Genomic DNA, 16,522 nt, shown 5'->3' on the forward strand with positions numbered 1-16,522 from the left:
TAGTCGTTCTTTCAAACTAAGACTTTTTAATATGTTGATGATTTTTGAGCATTAATAGCTTCTTAATATTAATTTGTTAATTTCCTAGTATGAAGGACAAGCTGAAGAAAGTGATGCTTGAGAAAGACCAACTTGAATGCGTGATAAAAACAGAAAAGGACGTAAAAGAACTTTATAAGGTAACTCTATTCTTTGTACATGTATACGATAAAATGTTGAAATAAAAGTAATGTTTTTCATGAGCCTGCTGTACTACTGTGCCTAATTTGATCTGGCTCTCTGCTTAGCAAAGTAGATGCAGAAACTGATCAAGCTTTAGGAATATTACCCCTAAACTTAGTTGAGTTGATTGATGACTGTTAGTTTTCATACTCGTTTTTGGGTTTTTTTTTGTGTGTTTTTTTTTTTTTCTGGATGGAAATATCCTGCTTCTGGTTGGTATGCTGAAATAAGGAAGTCTTTAGGTTGTGGGAAAGAAACTGTGCTTATATGTGTTTATTTACATTCATAGAAAAATATCTTGTACATGCAGGCAACGTCAGATTTTATAGCAGAAGTCATCTTAGAAGTCTGCAAATGTCTTTCATTGTATGTAGTTTGTCTGTAAATAAGCAGCAGAAGTCATCTAGTCTGTGAGTGGACAAAACTTGAGCACAGCAGTTATCATTTATAGGCATTATATGATAGTTTGATGACATTTTAAAAGCAGCTCTAGTGTCGTTCTTTTAGTTTCCCGTCTTGGTAGCTGGATGTTGCTGGTGTAGTCCTGTTTGCCTAGGTAACTGCAAGTAGACACAGCCAGAGGAATAATTTCTCTTTTGTTTTCTTCAAGTAATTTTGCTTGCATTTAGTTTTCCTGCAGTTGTGAAGAGAGAAGTTCATTTTCAAAAGCTTGGTTTGATACATGTAGAAATCAGGAGCTTAGCTTCTATCTAAGAGCGCATCTGCTGTTAGATGATGAAGCTGAAAGGATTTCAGCAAGGAACCTTCTTCTGCGAGGGCAGTGACATTACCAAATGTTTTATTTTTCTCTTTAGCAGTTCTGCTTTGTCTCAGAGATGAGTTAGATTTTAGCATTAATGTGGAAGAGGAGTTTGACATTTTTTAGCATCATTATAGTTACACTTGAAGAATACAGAAATAGAAAACACGAACTAGTAAAAGAGATCGAGACGTTTAAAAATTTGGATGCAAACAAAGAAAAGATATATCGTATTATAAAGAGGAGGTTGGCAGATTACAGCTATTTGTAGCTGAAAAAGAAAATATGAAGAAAGCTTTTTTGCTCACCTCATCAAATAAGGTAAGCGTTGCTAATGTAATTGGCCAACTTTAAATTTACCTAAGATACGATGTGCTTGAAAAGAGAAAGGAAGACATTGATATTCTCAGGAAACAGGCTGAGAGTCAAAATGATTGTGGTGTTCTCAGCAGAAAATAACCAAAGGAGAAAGTGAATTCAGTATTGCTTTGGTCATTCTGAGCTTGTCGAGGTGCCTCATGTAAAGAAATCTGAGATGAACTTTTGTGTGGAAAAAGTGATTTGTGTTTTTGGGAGAAGAGTCAGGAGTTAGTTTCTTCTGAGTTAGGAAGTTATACGCATGACAGAGACTGAAGAATAGAGAAAAGATTGCAGTGTTGAGAATACAGAGGGTGATGAAAGAGGAAAGAGGAGGCTTCAGAAGGTGTACTGAAGGACTTTGGTACTGTTAAGATACAATGATGTAACACTGGAGGAAGGGTAACATACCATGTAAATTAACTAAATTGACTGAGAAATCATCAGTAAGAGTAGGATTTATTATGAGGAGGTGACTTTTGCTATGCAGTGTGGTAATACTGTGGTTAGCAAGCAGTTTGGTGTAGTAGGAGACTGAATGTGCTAAAGAGCCGATATCCATGCTGTACATGGTCCAAGGTGGTTACTCAAAAATAGTTTCAGTGTGGTGCTGTGAATAGAATACCTGTTGTATTGTTGGAGTCTGTTAGGTTTGGTCTTGATGCAAGCCTTCTGGTTTCGCTTTATCAAGAGGATTCCTGCATCCTTGCCGTGAGAGTGCTCTGTGATGTGATCTGAAGTGTGGTGGGTAATAGTAGAATGACTGGATGCTTTGCTTCAGAAATCTGCTCTTGATCCAAAACAGAAAGATAAGTTCAAGTTTTTTGGGCCAGCATGGAAAAGTCAGATTATGCAGGTGATGCAGATTTTATTCGTCTTATGTATTTTTTCAGTATTCATCTCACTGAAAGAGCAGCGTAAATTATGAAAGAAGAGAGATTTCTAACTCTTTGCTTTAAAATGTAAATACAAGCAGAAAAGGAGTGCTACAGAGAATGGAAATAACAAGAAGAAAGAGATGCTTATATTGCTTTAAGTTACAGCTTGCTTTTTTTTTTTATCTTTTGACTGCTGTACAGTTTTGTATCTGACCATATTAAACTACTCCAGTATTTTGCTTTAAAATAAAAACATGTAGTGTGTACACCAGCACTGGAGGCCCCGTACACTGATGTCATTTACTAACACAGAGAAGCATTTATGACATTGCTGGTGGAATCATTAACATTTTTGGCTTACGCTGTCAAGTTGTAGACGTATACTGAAATATGTTACTGATGCATGATGTACTGTAAAGATACCTATGGGTACTTCATAGCATCTCCTTAGTCCATCCATCTTCATAAATGCTTACAGAATCTACATTCCATTGGACTTGCTGTGTAATCTTCTATGTGATTCTTAAAAATTAACAGTGGACTAGAGATATTTGATTTTTATGTCTAGACTCACCGGTATGAAATTACAGTGTCTTCAGGAAGCTCAGATCCTACAAGTGGCTTACAGTATTTACTTTTTATGTTACTTTCTATGATCTTGGGCTTTTCTGAGGATTGAGAGGTCAGTAGTGGAGCTTGGTCAATGGGCCCTTGGGTTGCCCTATGCTTCATGCTGCTGCGGTGCCAAGCCTTAGGTGCTGCATGCTTCAGCTTGCTCTCTGTTACTTCTTGTTCTCATGTCCTTCTAAAAAGCTTATTGGGCAAGATCTTAAGCGATGGAATTGCATGAAGAACGTCTCAAAACTGTTTTACGTTGTCTTATGTAAAACACTTGTAGACATTGTAAGGCCTCTAGTGCTCTAATTCTACTGTCTTACTGTGGAATCAACTTAATTTTTTTTGAAGTTGGCTGGCTGTTCGTGCCTGTTATGATTTCTTTGTGTCAGGAAAAAAAAAAAAAGAAAAATATTGAATATGCTTAAACTAAAGCTGAAAATACAACAAAAATCCAGTATAGGTAAAACAATAATGCCCAAATGTGTGTGGTTTGAGATGGTGATTGCTTGAAGATCTCTATATTATAATGAGGGGTATTTGCAAATCATTGTTGGCCAAGAAGGCAAATGAAGCACAAACTTTTGGATTTAGCGTTTGTTTTTGCCAGAAGAGCCAAGCAGATTTTCCTTTCGAATGTTCCAAATCCCTTCCCAACATTTATTTGAACTTTGAAATGAAAGTGATTGATTCTCTTCCTCTCTTTCCCAGGAGGATGCAGCTATTCTGAAAGAGCAGCTTCGGAAAGCTGAAGATCAGATTCAGGCTAGCAAACAAGAAGCTGTCCTAATGTCAAAAGAGCTGAGTGATGCAGTAAATGTGCGAGATAAAACAATGGCAGATCTTCACAGTGCGCGTCTGGAAAATGAGAAGTTGAAAAAGCAGCTTGCTGATGCTTTAGCTGAGCTTAAAAAAATCACAGCTTTGAAAAATGAACAGGTAAATTGTTAGTTCTTAGTGCTCAAGTCTTTGTGCAGTCACAAAATCTGTAAGGGAAAGATTTGTTACTATTGGGGAGTAAAAATGCTTTCTTGGATAGTTACTATAAAATAGGAACTTGTTCTTTACTCACATAGGCTAATTTGGCTTTCTTTAATTAGAAAATGAAGGTTTTTGGGGAATAGTACTGTTTGAACAGAAGGTAGAACAGTTTTGTTCTTTTTCTGAATTTCTGTAAAGGAAACTGTGAACACAACAGAGCAGGAACTGCGCAGAGAAGTTGAAGATCTGAAGCTTCGTTTACAAATGGCTGCTGACCATTACAAGGAAAAATTCAAAGAATGTCAAAAACTTCAAAAACAAGTGAACAAGTTTACAGAACAGGCAGTAAGTGAATGGAGGATTTGCACTTGCTTTTCTAACTTTGCAGCAACTATTTAATTTCCTTTTGCAAAAAAACCAACAGCTACAATTGTGTTAAACATTTGGGTTTTAGTTTACAGTTTTCTTCTATAAATCTGAACTATTTCTGTGCATTCTTATATATGTAGTAAGCTATTAGAGTTTGGATGATTGTGTAAGCCTAACTTTGTTCAAGGAAGAATTTTGAAATTGAAACAGGGAAATGTATAATTTGTAACCACCACCTTAAGAAACAAAAGACAAACAAGTAGAAATAGACAGCCTAGTCCAAACACTGTGGAAGTGGAGAACTTAAAGGAAGACTCTGAGTGGGGAGGGTATTTCCACGACTCAGTGTATAGTCATATTCCGTTTCTGTTTGATGTTCTGATCACACTTGAAACTTTGTTCTATAATTAAATGAGAATTTTGTAATGTTGGTGTCCATCTTATACCACGTGGTAGATTAACTTTTTAGTGAATTACAAACAGATTTGAGAGCAGAGCTGGTGATGTAGTAGCAGACTTAAGTGTGGAAAATGGCAGTGGCAAGATGAGGGACGTAGCTTAGTGAGAACTATTGGTGATAGATGAGTGGTTGGACTGGATGATCTTAAAGGTCATTTCCAACCTTGGTGATTCTGTGCATCAATGTGATTCAGAAAAAACATGCAAATTATTTAGACTACCTGCAGAACAAATGGATAAAATTGCCTGTCTTCAATCAACAAATTACTTTCAAAATTTGTTTCTCATCCAGAAGGTCAATGGTGAATGAAGTGTCACATCAAAAAGCTTGTGGCTTTTCTTTCAAAAATATTACAGATCTTGACTATGTTGTAGATCTGATACCAACATCGAATTTCACTTCTGTAACTTATAGCAGAAGAAGTACAGCACTCATTATTAATACTGACTTCATATTCAAGTGGGTTGTTAGCTTATAACTGATGGTTTTAAGTGTAACTTTTTCTCCAGAGAACAAGATGTTTTAATAATTTGCTTAAAAATTACGGTTTCTAGGGGAAAGGAACTTTGTAAAATAAGACTATAAAAATTATCCGAGACCATTTTCAGTGTTAGTAGAATAATACTGGTTTGTATATTTATTATGCTCTTTGTTTCCATTCTTCCTCATCCAATTTTGGAGGAGGTGGTAGTGGAAAAAATGTTACTTTGTGCTTCGGATTTCATTTAATAAAACACCAAAACAAAATTTCTTTTCACAAAGAAAATCGCGGGGAATCAGCAGAAACTGACAGATGCATCTAACACTGTGACAGCTACTGCCATCGTTAAAGACAAAAAGTTGCCTGCATCTCCAGGTATCAACAGCTTAGATTTTATCTGTTTGTATCTGCCTGAAAGTGGTGTCTTTGTGAAGTAGTCCATAAACATATTTCTAGTATAAACTAGGTAAAGTCATTCTGTTGCAGTTAAAGGAAGGAAAGCTGGTTAAAAATGTGAAAACTCATCTAAAAAGCTGGTTTTTTTTTTGTTTTGTTTTTTTTTTTTTTTTGTTTTTTGTTTTTTTTTTTCTCTCCAAGGAATTGGATTCAGAAATGATTTCATTGCTTTTGTTCAAAACGGTTAATATTAACTGGGATTGAAATCTGATTGTTTGGCTTGATAGTTAACACAGAACTCTTTTTTCCAATGGAGTTGATTTAAGAAATAAGAAAACCATCCCACTCGAATTCTCGAGTTATGTACACTAGTGTGCAAAGCCAGCAGTTGTGTTGCAGTGACCGTCCAATGGAATATTCTACTGTAAAATCAAATCCACAGTAAAATTCTGGTTATTTGATGACAACGTTAAGTCTATAGAACATTCTTACTATTTATAGGCTGTAGTAGTTTTATTAGAGAATGTTAAAGTTATAATTTTTATGATCTATTAAGTTCTTAGAAGACTAGTCTTATAGAGTAGACATAATAGCTTATAACTGAACCTAGTTTATTATTTACCTTAAATTGATAAATGCTGAGTAATTCTGTGCTCGATGCCTTAAAATTGATGCACCTTTCCCTCTGTACCAGCTGTAGGTTGTAATTTCTGGTCAGTTTCATCCCATTTTCATTAAATGCAAGCGTTTTTTAGAACAACTACAGTTCCAGTATGACTAGTTATGATGCGTGATGGGATGAAGCAGATTGTTGAGGCATTCCATGTTGCGGAAGAATAATAGAATAGCCAGCGTGATACTGAAAAGAAAGTATTCTAATGTTTACTTTCTTGGGAGCTCACGGGAGAGTTACCTGTTTTTGTACTGATGTTTGTGGTAGGCATGTGTGTATTTATGCCCCTCTTCTGTAGGGGAGAGAGAGCTGAAAGATACTGATAGGACTGTTGATGTGGCTAGTGATTCATTTATCTCTTTGGTTGACATGGAGCACTCTGTTCTCAATGCAACATCAGATTTGGCCTGTCATCTCTTTCTTTGATACAGACTTCATTTTTAGAACAAAAAAATCGATGTTTGTGTTTTTTTTCTTCAATGTTCACAGTTAGCCCCATTTCATCTGATGTAGTTTCGGAATTCATGGTTAAGGAGCAAGTACGTGAGATGAATAAAGAAATTGCTGAGAAAACAAGCAAATGTTGGCAGTAAGTAAATGACTGATTTGGAAAGCCGAACAGAACGCTCTAGGTGCTAAATCTTAAAACCACAAAGCTTACCCACATGATTTGCCTTGTGGCTTGTTTGTGTGATACTCCATGCTTAAGATAGAAGTGTTAATATGATGAAACACTTTTTTATTGAGTCAGCTTTCAATTACCTATTCATTTGCTTCTTGTTTGGAGATTAAAAAAATAACAAAGTCAGAACAGTTAGATTTAAGGTTAGAATTAAAAACTTGGAATTTCAGTGTGCTAATATGCTTTATTTTCAAATCGCCATAAGACATTCATAGACTGTCGTGAACTCAGTTTATAATCCTAATTCTCTTACTTATCACAAGGTGACTGTACATTCAGGAGAGGATAACAGGATAATAATTGCCATGTAATTGTGTTCACCGTTCCATCAATAGAGAGCCTTCATTACCATCCACTAGCTATTGCTTCTATAGTGGGGTCCAAGAAAACCTTTGCCTTTGACTTTCTGGATGAAACATATTTAAGGTGATGGTAAAAATTGCAGGGGAAAGGATTTTATATTGAAATGAGGCACTTGAAAGTGCAGTGATGTAGCGTGGTGTTAGGATTCTGTTTATACGAAGAAACTTGTAACAGTGAAGCTAAGGAGAAGCTGCAGTATATTGAAAACTCAAGAAAAATGTATATTGAATGCCATTTTCATAATATCCAATGCTCAGAGCCACTGTAGTGAGGCAAGTTTGATTCACTGAAGGCATTTGTAAGTAGTTTAGTTCTAAAAGCATAGAGTTGCACAGAACCATTGTTTTAAACCAAATAAACGAAAACAGGTAGAAATGTTTCATGCTGTGTTATGAACTGCTTCAGGGTGAGAAGATGAAATGCAGTGTTTATGCTGATGAACTGGCTAAACTGGAGCTGAAATGGAAAGAACAAGTGAAAATCAATGAGGGTATAAAATTACAACTAGCAGCAATGGAGGATCAGTATAAAGTAAGTTACTGATTTTTTTGGTTGTTTATTTTGTTATGACAATGAATGGTATCCTGCTCTTAACTTACCTGCTCATCTCTAATAGTTCAGTAGTTCAGTTTTAATGGGAATAAACATGAAATATGTTTTTTTCTGTAAAAAGAAAATATGTCTTGCTCTGTAGAAGTAGCACGTTCTTTTGATGTTTCTTTTAACAGTTCTGCCTTACTTTAAGTAATACACTTAGCAAATGGCTATCGGTCTTTAAATGCTGTGGATTTAAAAGAAGCTGTAACTAACTTTAATCTGTTATTACAGGCAAAAAGTAGTGGAGTTCTGATTTCCTGTTGCTTACAATAACATTAGCAGGAATATTGGTTGGTGTATTTGTCTAAAATCTTGGTATTGAATGCTGCATGACCACTGTAGTAGTGTGTAATATGTTTTGCTGTGAGTTAACAAGAGAGATTGAAGGTGAACAATGTATTGTTTTTAAAATCATCTTGAGACAATTACTTAAATTAAGGGGATTTCAGCTGTAACTGCAGTGTAGTGATGTAATTTACATGCACCAGGAAGTCAAGCATCATGAGCAGCTTTATCTTACCCATATCCTTAATCTCTGAGGTTGTGCTATTAGTATATATGTACTAGTGGCTTCTTGGGTGAACAAGGGAAAGATAAAAGCAACCCATTTCTCCCCAGACCAGCTTTTAGACTTCTGCTCAATCTTATGGTAATGTTAGTTCAGTTGATAGGGTATATAGATGCTCAGTATTGCCCAGTGAAGGAGGCTTAAAGTGAACTGTGGTTGTATTATTTCTAGTAAGAACCTCTTCTCATTAGGAATTGCAACACCTATTCATTATAAAATACTAAATTAATCTACAGCTCATTTCAGCATAGGCTGTGCTATCCCTGTGTGATTTTAAACACTCTTTTAAAACTCTAATTTGCTATATAAAATGCACGTCTCTTCCCAAGTTATTGAATTTTGTTAATTAACAGTGATCACTTGCCACACATAACTTCATGAAAAATTAGTTTATTTATTTTGTACTTAACAGCAGGAGTAATAAATAATTGGTTCTGAAGTTGAAAAGATTCTGACTGCAATTGAAAAATATGTTATCATGAGTGCAGGTGTAAGGATGGAAGAAAAAGTCAGCTTTTCATTGCAGACACTGTATTTCTCTCTCTTTGAACTCAACTGGGGAAAATAATTTAAGAACTGGAGAAAAAAAGATACTTAAGTGTATGAAGCACTGAAGTTATATGGCTGATAAACTAGTGGAGGGATAGTCTGTGAAGTCACCCAATCCAAATGAAAATGCACTCTGTGTAGAAAGGTCGTTGAAATAGTAATTTGGAAGCCTGTAGAAATTGAAGAGTATGTGTGTTGCATTTCTCTACTCCCTGGTCACCCAACAGACATGCGGTAGGTGTTTGTGAAACAAATCAAGTATCTTTGAGGTTGTTGGGGGAGGTTTCGGTTCTCTTGGTTCTTTTGTGGGGCACGTGGATGGAGGGAAGTGAATGGCATAAATAACTGATGGGTAGCAGTCTTATGGAGACTTATGGAGAATGTTTGGTTTTAATGATTTGTAGTAGTACTGTAAGTTTCATTTGAGTTGTGTAGGCAAGTTCTTTTCCATCTGAAAGATGAACTGAAGTCATTGCATTCCGTATTTTCACAGATATAGCATGCAGGATTAACCTGCATCTGTATGTTCCCTAATACAAGAACTGTAAATGAATACTGATTTTCATACAGGTTCAGCTGGCAGAAAAAGAGAGACGCATCAAGGAACTGGCATCACAGCTGGAACTCTTTACCGCTGAGAAGGTATTGTCAGTACTACCGTCACATCTTGTAAACTGGAAGCCATGGGGCTCTTTGATTTGGGGGTTTGTAATTCACTGTTAATTGAGAATTCGTTTACCGTCTAAAGATTCTTTTCCATATTTGAGTATCTTGCAAGAATTAATTGGTGGTTTAAAACAGCAAGTTCTGATAGTGTTGCTAATTCTAAAAGGGGAAAAAAGTAAGCCGATTCTCTGCCTTTAAAGGAAGGCTCAGTCAACAAAAGTTGGAGGATTTTCATTTCTTTGCAAGAGCAACTCTGATATCAGGAGTTACTGGCTGTCAGGCAGCACAATTAGTAAATCTCACTCCCTTTGGGATTTTGGTGTAAGATGTGAATAGTACATGCTTGTGTTGACAGTTTATTTTTTCCACCACTGGTTAGGGTTATTTTTGCTTTTATCCAGTCACGTCCTATAACTAGAGATGTGCACATTTCAGCAGTAAAATTGCTGCATTTTTCATGACGTGTGCACACAACCAAATCCGTTTGACATCTGCAGTTCTCTTGTTGACCGCTTGTAATAATAAGAGCAGTTTGACATATGTGACAGCAGTGACTTTGGTAAAATACAACTGAAAACATATCTTTATAAGAAAAGCATGATGCACAAGCAGCGCTGTGCTTTTGGAACGTATGATAGGAAGTGGATGGCTGCTTTCAGAGGTTCAGTCTCCTCAAATTCATTATCTTTACTATTAAGCCAGGAACGCTGATGATGATGATACACTAATACTAGAAGTACCTTGCAGGTATCACATGGCAGATAAGCAGAACTGTGTTTTACTGAAAAGTAAATGATGTCTTCATGACATTCTGATAGTACTGAGTGATACTGTGGAATAACTAGAATTGTTCAGATTACTTGCTTCCTTTTTTCATTGGATGTGGTTTCAGATGTGAACAGATGCATATTAAAAGCAGGATTTTGCATTCTGATACATTATAATTAATTTCAGATTAAAATGTTTTCTAAAATCCCGGATTCTCGAGTAGTTGGCATTCAAACTCTTTATTTTTTTTAAACGGTGATGTAATTTGTAGTACTTTTTTCTCATCTTTTCCTAATTCAAGTAAATTCCGAGTTTCAATTAATCTCTTTTAGCTGGAAGGAGTAATTTTAAACACCACGCATAAGGAGTGCAACTGTAATAATAATGTATGGAGCTTATAAAACCTTGGAACTTTGTCTACCAAATTTATAGATATTTACATTACGAAGAAGAATCAAAAGTGCCTTGCTAGACTGGAACCATGTTTTAAAAGGTTCAGCGCAGAACAGTAAACAGCTTTTCAATTTATGCTCCGTTATCAGTGTTTGTTTATGAATGTCACCAAACATAGCATGCTAGAAATGTTCATTTGCTGTCTCTTCCAACCTATAAAGTTACTTGGTTCCTATTTTATTTACATACTTACAGACTTTGATTTTGAATCCGTCTCTGCCAACTTCTGGCTATGGCTCTTTTACGGCACCTTTTTACAGTCACTTTGATCTGCGTTCTGTTTTAATCTTATGTGATGCTAAAATTGAAGTACTGATGCCGTTCCTTCTCATTCTGAACTGGTTCCATACTGTATGAGAATTTGATTTTAAAAAGTAAAGTCTTAATTTCAGTGATAATTAACCGCTCTGGCTTTGTATTGAGTAGAGATTAATTATTTGGATTTTACATGCTCACTAAAATTTTAAGATGTAATCCTAACCACTTAACCTTGGTCATTTCAGTCATACATGCAACATAGTCAATAAATCTAATATAACATTAGCACATTAACATTAGCTCTGTATCATATCTACAAGAGGATGTTGCGCAGAAAATGTGCTGTTCTGCATTGTGGTGTTTTCTAAAGTAACATAAAAGTAATACAAAGTATTGTCTTTACAGTAAGCACTCTAACAAAAGGTAACCTCCTGGAAGCTTCCTTACTATTGTAGACAGCATTTTTCTCCTTTTACTCTCCTTCCTGTTTGAAAAAGGCTTTAAGTAGTTGATGCTGGAGTCTAAGCCTTCCATGTCTGAAATCTCATAGTATTTATGCATTCTGCTGTTATGAATCGGAGAGGATCCAGTGCAATGTATTTAGTAGTCCTTAATACCTGCCATTTAAGGGTTTGTAGGGAATTATGTCCAGTAAATCCATATCTCCTTCACTTATTAAAATGATCCATTCTTAACTTTCCTAATTGCACATGGTTGTCACTGTTACTTCAACTCACCCTTTACTATTTTATAGTCCTTTCTTTGTTCTGAGAAGGATGCAGATTCTTCTTGAAGTACGTGGCAGTTCTGTGTATACAATTCATATTAACAGATGAGAAACGTTCTTTAAAATACCTCTGTGTTTTCTTTGCTCAAGTGCTACATTTGACATTGGGTCAAAGTGAAATGAGGGTCTGAAGATGTGACTTTTTTGTTGTTGTTGTTTTAAATTTAAATAGTTCATTAAAAAACCCTCAACTTTTGCCTAAACGTCCGTGGAGTGATTATGTTTTAAACTTTGTGTTGTTTAGGAACTTGGCAAGGCAGCAGGAAATCAAGCAGGGAGGATGATGGAAGGACAGATTTCACAGCCGACGTTACATTTTCGCAACCCATACTCAGAGGAGAACGGCCCAGTTCCTGCAGTGCCAAGTAGACTACCAGTACTGCAGTATGGAAACCCTTATGCAATTCAGGAAAGAAGAGGTAAATGAGTGTGTGTGTGTGTGTGTGTATATATATATATATATATATATGCACATACATACATACACACACACATATATATGTGTATATATATATAATTTCCACGTATTTCTCTCTCACTGTTTCAAAAGCAATGCTGCATTCATTCAGAGACGCTTAAATGCAGCTTAAGAACAGTCTCAGTGCTGATGTACGGTGCTCTTATTTGTTGTCTTTGTTAATGAGAATCATTAAATGCCTTTGTTTTGTTGAAGAGAATCTATAAGTTAAGAAAAATTTTACAGACGTCTTTTGAAAAAGTAGATTTCTGTCTTTTCATACCTTATCTAAAGCCAAAAATATTTGAAATCCTTGATTTAGGGTGTAAATTGGCACATCTGTAAAACAAACTGAACAAGGATCAATTAATTAATTTTTCTTCAGATGGAGCAGATGGTGCCTTTAATCCTGATGAGATCCAAAGGCCACCTGCTAGAACTTCCTTTTGGGAGCTAGAAGATGACGTGGTGTGTAGTCAGCCTTCACGCAATCTCAGTCGGCCCGATGGTTTAGAAGATCCTGAGGACAGCAATGTGAGTTATCTTCTATATCATCTTTAATTTTCCATCTCTATTACCTATTATGTTCAACTTTCCTTGCTGTGATTACTACTGAACATTGGAGTTGCCCGTTGGTTTTCAGTATCAGATATGCCCGATCCTATTGTTTTGTAAATATGGGATTGATTTGGTTTTATTTGCTTCCTTGTTTGTAGGCAGGAAGTAAGTTGGATCAGAGCAAATAAAAACCTGAAGTATTCTGATAGCAGTAGCTTCCGTTAAATACCGAAATAAAGTGTCTGTAGTATCAGGTATTTAATCCCTACATATAAACCTCTAGTTCTGTCTTTTATTAGCCTGCATTTATTCCATTTCGATTTTTTTTTCGCTGTTAAGCATATATTTGGAAGAGCTGATTGATGACTAACGCTGATTAAACAGAAGGTGACAGATTGTCACCGATTTCTTTTTTTATGGCTTCGTATGTTTGAAGTGGAAACTGGTTTTCTTTGCTTTCTCAAACATTCAACTTTCACGCCATACCTCTGTAAAACATAGTTCTAGTAAATTGGCTTCTGTAATAAGCTGGACCAAATGGCTTCATTTGAACAGGAGCAGACTTATTACTCTTTCCAATTCTAAGTATTCTTGCACCTTCAAAAATATTCAACAAGAAATACTCTTCTGCAAAGTATTTTGCTCTTTGCAAGTACAGCGGTATCATGACCTGTTTCTCGTTTAGTCTAGTTTGCCACATTTAATTGCTATTAACCTTTGCAGAAGCTGATCAGTGTTCAGACAGGCATGATTTTAGCCCTGGTGCTCAGCACCTATAATGGAGAAAAATGTATTTTTCCCTCCTACCTTTTGCCCCTGGTGTCCATTACTGTGAATAATTAGAAAAACTGTCAGAACTCCTGCAGCCTATTTAAGAATGTGAGCTTAATACTGTTGTCCACCTTTTCTCCACATTTTGCATATTTAATCTGATCATTCTTGACGTAGATACTACATATGACAAGCTCTTCTCTTCTTTAGTCATCTGCTTCAGTTTAATTAGCAGGGTGTTCTTTCTGATCTATGTGCTTTGCCCCCTTGCAAACCCAACTGAAACAGTGCTGTAGTCTTGTGCTCATTTGCTGACACAGCTTGGATTTTTGTAACGAGATGGAATACAGCAGGCTTAAATAAAGTTCAATAAATCAAGTAATTTACATCTTTATTTTTGACTTTCCAATGAGAATCAATTACTTGCTGCCACACCCCACACCCCCCAAATCAGGCTGTAGGTGTAGAGTGTACAATTCGACATGGAAATAAGTATTTGTCCATTATATATCCATTTTGCTTACGCTCTGCAGTTGAACAAATGATAATCACTTGGAGGAGGTTTGTACAGGAGAGATACGTGAAGGAAACAAAGTACTTTTCTGAAGCTCACACTTCAGTATGAAATGTAGATTTGATTACAGTTGGCAGTAAGCCCAGAATAGCTGTCCCAGGACTTCAAGAAAGCTGTTACTAACAGCAAATGTGTAGGGTGAGGGGATTACGTTTGGCAGCCAGGTCAAGCTCTTCGTTGAGATGAATTCACAATGGCCTTTCTTTTAGCCCAGAAACCCCACTACACTTTCATCAGCCTGATCATAGCTGCCATTTACTGTCTTTATCTGCTAATAGACTTGAAAAGAGTAGTTGGTATCTGTGCAGATGTCCACATACCTCCTGGGAGACGAGGCTGCTTGCAGAGATGTAGGGGGTTTGATGAACAGTGCTCATGCAGAGCTGAGTCACGAGAAGAAAACTGTGTACCCTTCTTTGGTGGACAGAGCAGAAGAACCAATGGTGTGGCCGTTCTTTGATTACTTAAAGCTTGAGATGGACATTGCTTTGCTTCCTGTCCCTGTGCTAATGTTCCCTGGAGCTTAGAAACAGAAACTCTTCCTGTCTGTGGGTTTTGTACTGCACCACATGGCTGGTTGCTGGCTTCTGCTGGGCAGTCTCAGCTCTGGTTATATGGGCTTTTGGTGGTAGTCATTAAAGCAGTAGGTGTTACATGAGACAAAAATGAGTCGGTAAAACTAGGTGAGTTGTGCTTGTGTTTGGCTGTTAATGCCTGCTTGCCCTTCTTCCTCTTTCAGTGGCAAACAGACTCCCTTGTTACCAAACTTTATTGTGTGTAATTGTGTGGGTAAGTGTTGCGTGTTAATGCTCTATTTATCTTCATGATTCATACAGCCTGTTGAACTCACTGGCAGTTTTAAGAGTAAAAGTTACGATCCAGTGATAATAGTGAAGTTATGTTGTTAAAGGCAGCTCTTCACAATTCATTAACCTTGGTATCCAAATTTCTGCATTTGGACAGCCTAGTATTTTTTAAGCTGCACAACCATAGGGCCAGAGCTCCTTGACACATTGCATCAGCCTCATGAATGAAGATGGAGGCCACATATCAGCCATGTCACATCGCTGCCAGCTCTGCACAGGCCTTGGGGCTCCCGGTGTCCCTGGTCACCTCCGGGGTGAAGCAGGCTGCCACTGGGCCTACACTTAGGGCAGCATCATGTCTCTCTTGGAGCATGAAGGATGGGCTTCTGCCCAACTAACTGGGGTTACTACACTGAGGGCTTTGGGGGCAGTAAGCTGATGCCTGTTCTTAAAATATAGCACTGATGTAGCTGTCAAGGCCTGACCTCCCAGACTGTGGGTAGCTCTGCTTGTAAAGCTACTTCAGGTAGCTTCCTCAGCTTGGCTTTGGGGCTTTCATGGGGTGGATTGTTACTGTGGGAGAGCGGATGGTTTTGAAATGTTACATGTGCTTTTCAACCTGGCATAATTTATATGAGTAAGAACAGCTTCACTGCTGTGCTTACATACCATAGCAGAGGAAACAGACATGGCATAACAGAGGAGACAGACTCTGTATCTTAGCAGACACCACACCTGCTGTGTTCAGTACTGTCACTTGGCATGGTGTGCAGGTCAGGAGCTGTGGTAAGGAACACACAGGATGATTTTCATCATTAATTGGTGGGGCCTTGGGACACACCCAGCTGACATGAAAAAAGCCTTTTGTAAACTATTATTAATTTCAGCTTGCTGGTTCCGAAGCAGTCTGTTCTGGTGGGCACAGCTAACATACATGGGTGGAGGGCGGTGGCAATTACAGAGTCATGGAGTGTCCTGTGTTGGAAGGGACCTACAAGGATTTTTGAACCTAACTCATAGAATCATAGAACGGCCTGGGTTGAAAAGGGCCACAGTGCTCATCTGGTTCCAACCCTCCTGCTGATGCAGCTCCATGCTGTTCCCTTGGTTCCTGTTGCAGTCACCAGAGACAGATGGCTTTCACTTGAGCACAAACTGCCTTCTGCTCAAGGAGTAGCTGAGTGACCAGCAGCCAGGGCTGATAAAGCCTTTTCTGGAGGTCTTAAATGTTAATTAGACCTGCCTGTGTAGTGGAATTTACTTTCTTGAAAGATGCGGATTCATTTTAGTCATGTTTTTGGCACCGTGTTAGCTGCAGCGTTGGAGTACAGGAGTGCTTTAAATAGCTTTCCTCCTGTAACACACACATCCTACCTCTCTTGTGACAAATAACATTTTAAAACCCATATGCTTTTTTTTTTTTTTTTTTTATACTGCAGGTGCAAAGCAAGCGAGTTAGACAGGAAAATCTGT

General features: G+C 37.3%; 1 protein-coding gene across 1 annotated transcript in view; it reads left to right on the forward strand.

Moving 5' to 3' along the window:
* Positions 1-16,522, forward strand: part of TAX1BP1 (Tax1 binding protein 1) — a 46,342-nt gene that overhangs the window by 26,371 nt on the left and 3,449 nt on the right. Inside the window, exons 7-13 of the mRNA XM_015853731.2 lie at positions 89-179; positions 3,544-3,771; positions 4,012-4,158; positions 7,643-7,768; positions 9,522-9,593; positions 12,128-12,302; positions 12,726-12,874. Of these exons, the coding sequence (XP_015709217.1) occupies positions 89-179; positions 3,544-3,771; positions 4,012-4,158; positions 7,643-7,768; positions 9,522-9,593; positions 12,128-12,302; positions 12,726-12,874 (988 nt within the window). The remainder of the gene's footprint in view (positions 1-88; positions 180-3,543; positions 3,772-4,011; positions 4,159-7,642; positions 7,769-9,521; positions 9,594-12,127; positions 12,303-12,725; positions 12,875-16,522) is intronic.

The sequence above is a fragment of the Coturnix japonica genome, chromosome 2, assembly GCF_001577835.2.
Source record: "Coturnix japonica isolate 7356 chromosome 2, Coturnix japonica 2.1, whole genome shotgun sequence".
In the NCBI taxonomy this organism is placed as follows: domain Eukaryota; kingdom Metazoa; phylum Chordata; class Aves; order Galliformes; family Phasianidae; genus Coturnix; species Coturnix japonica.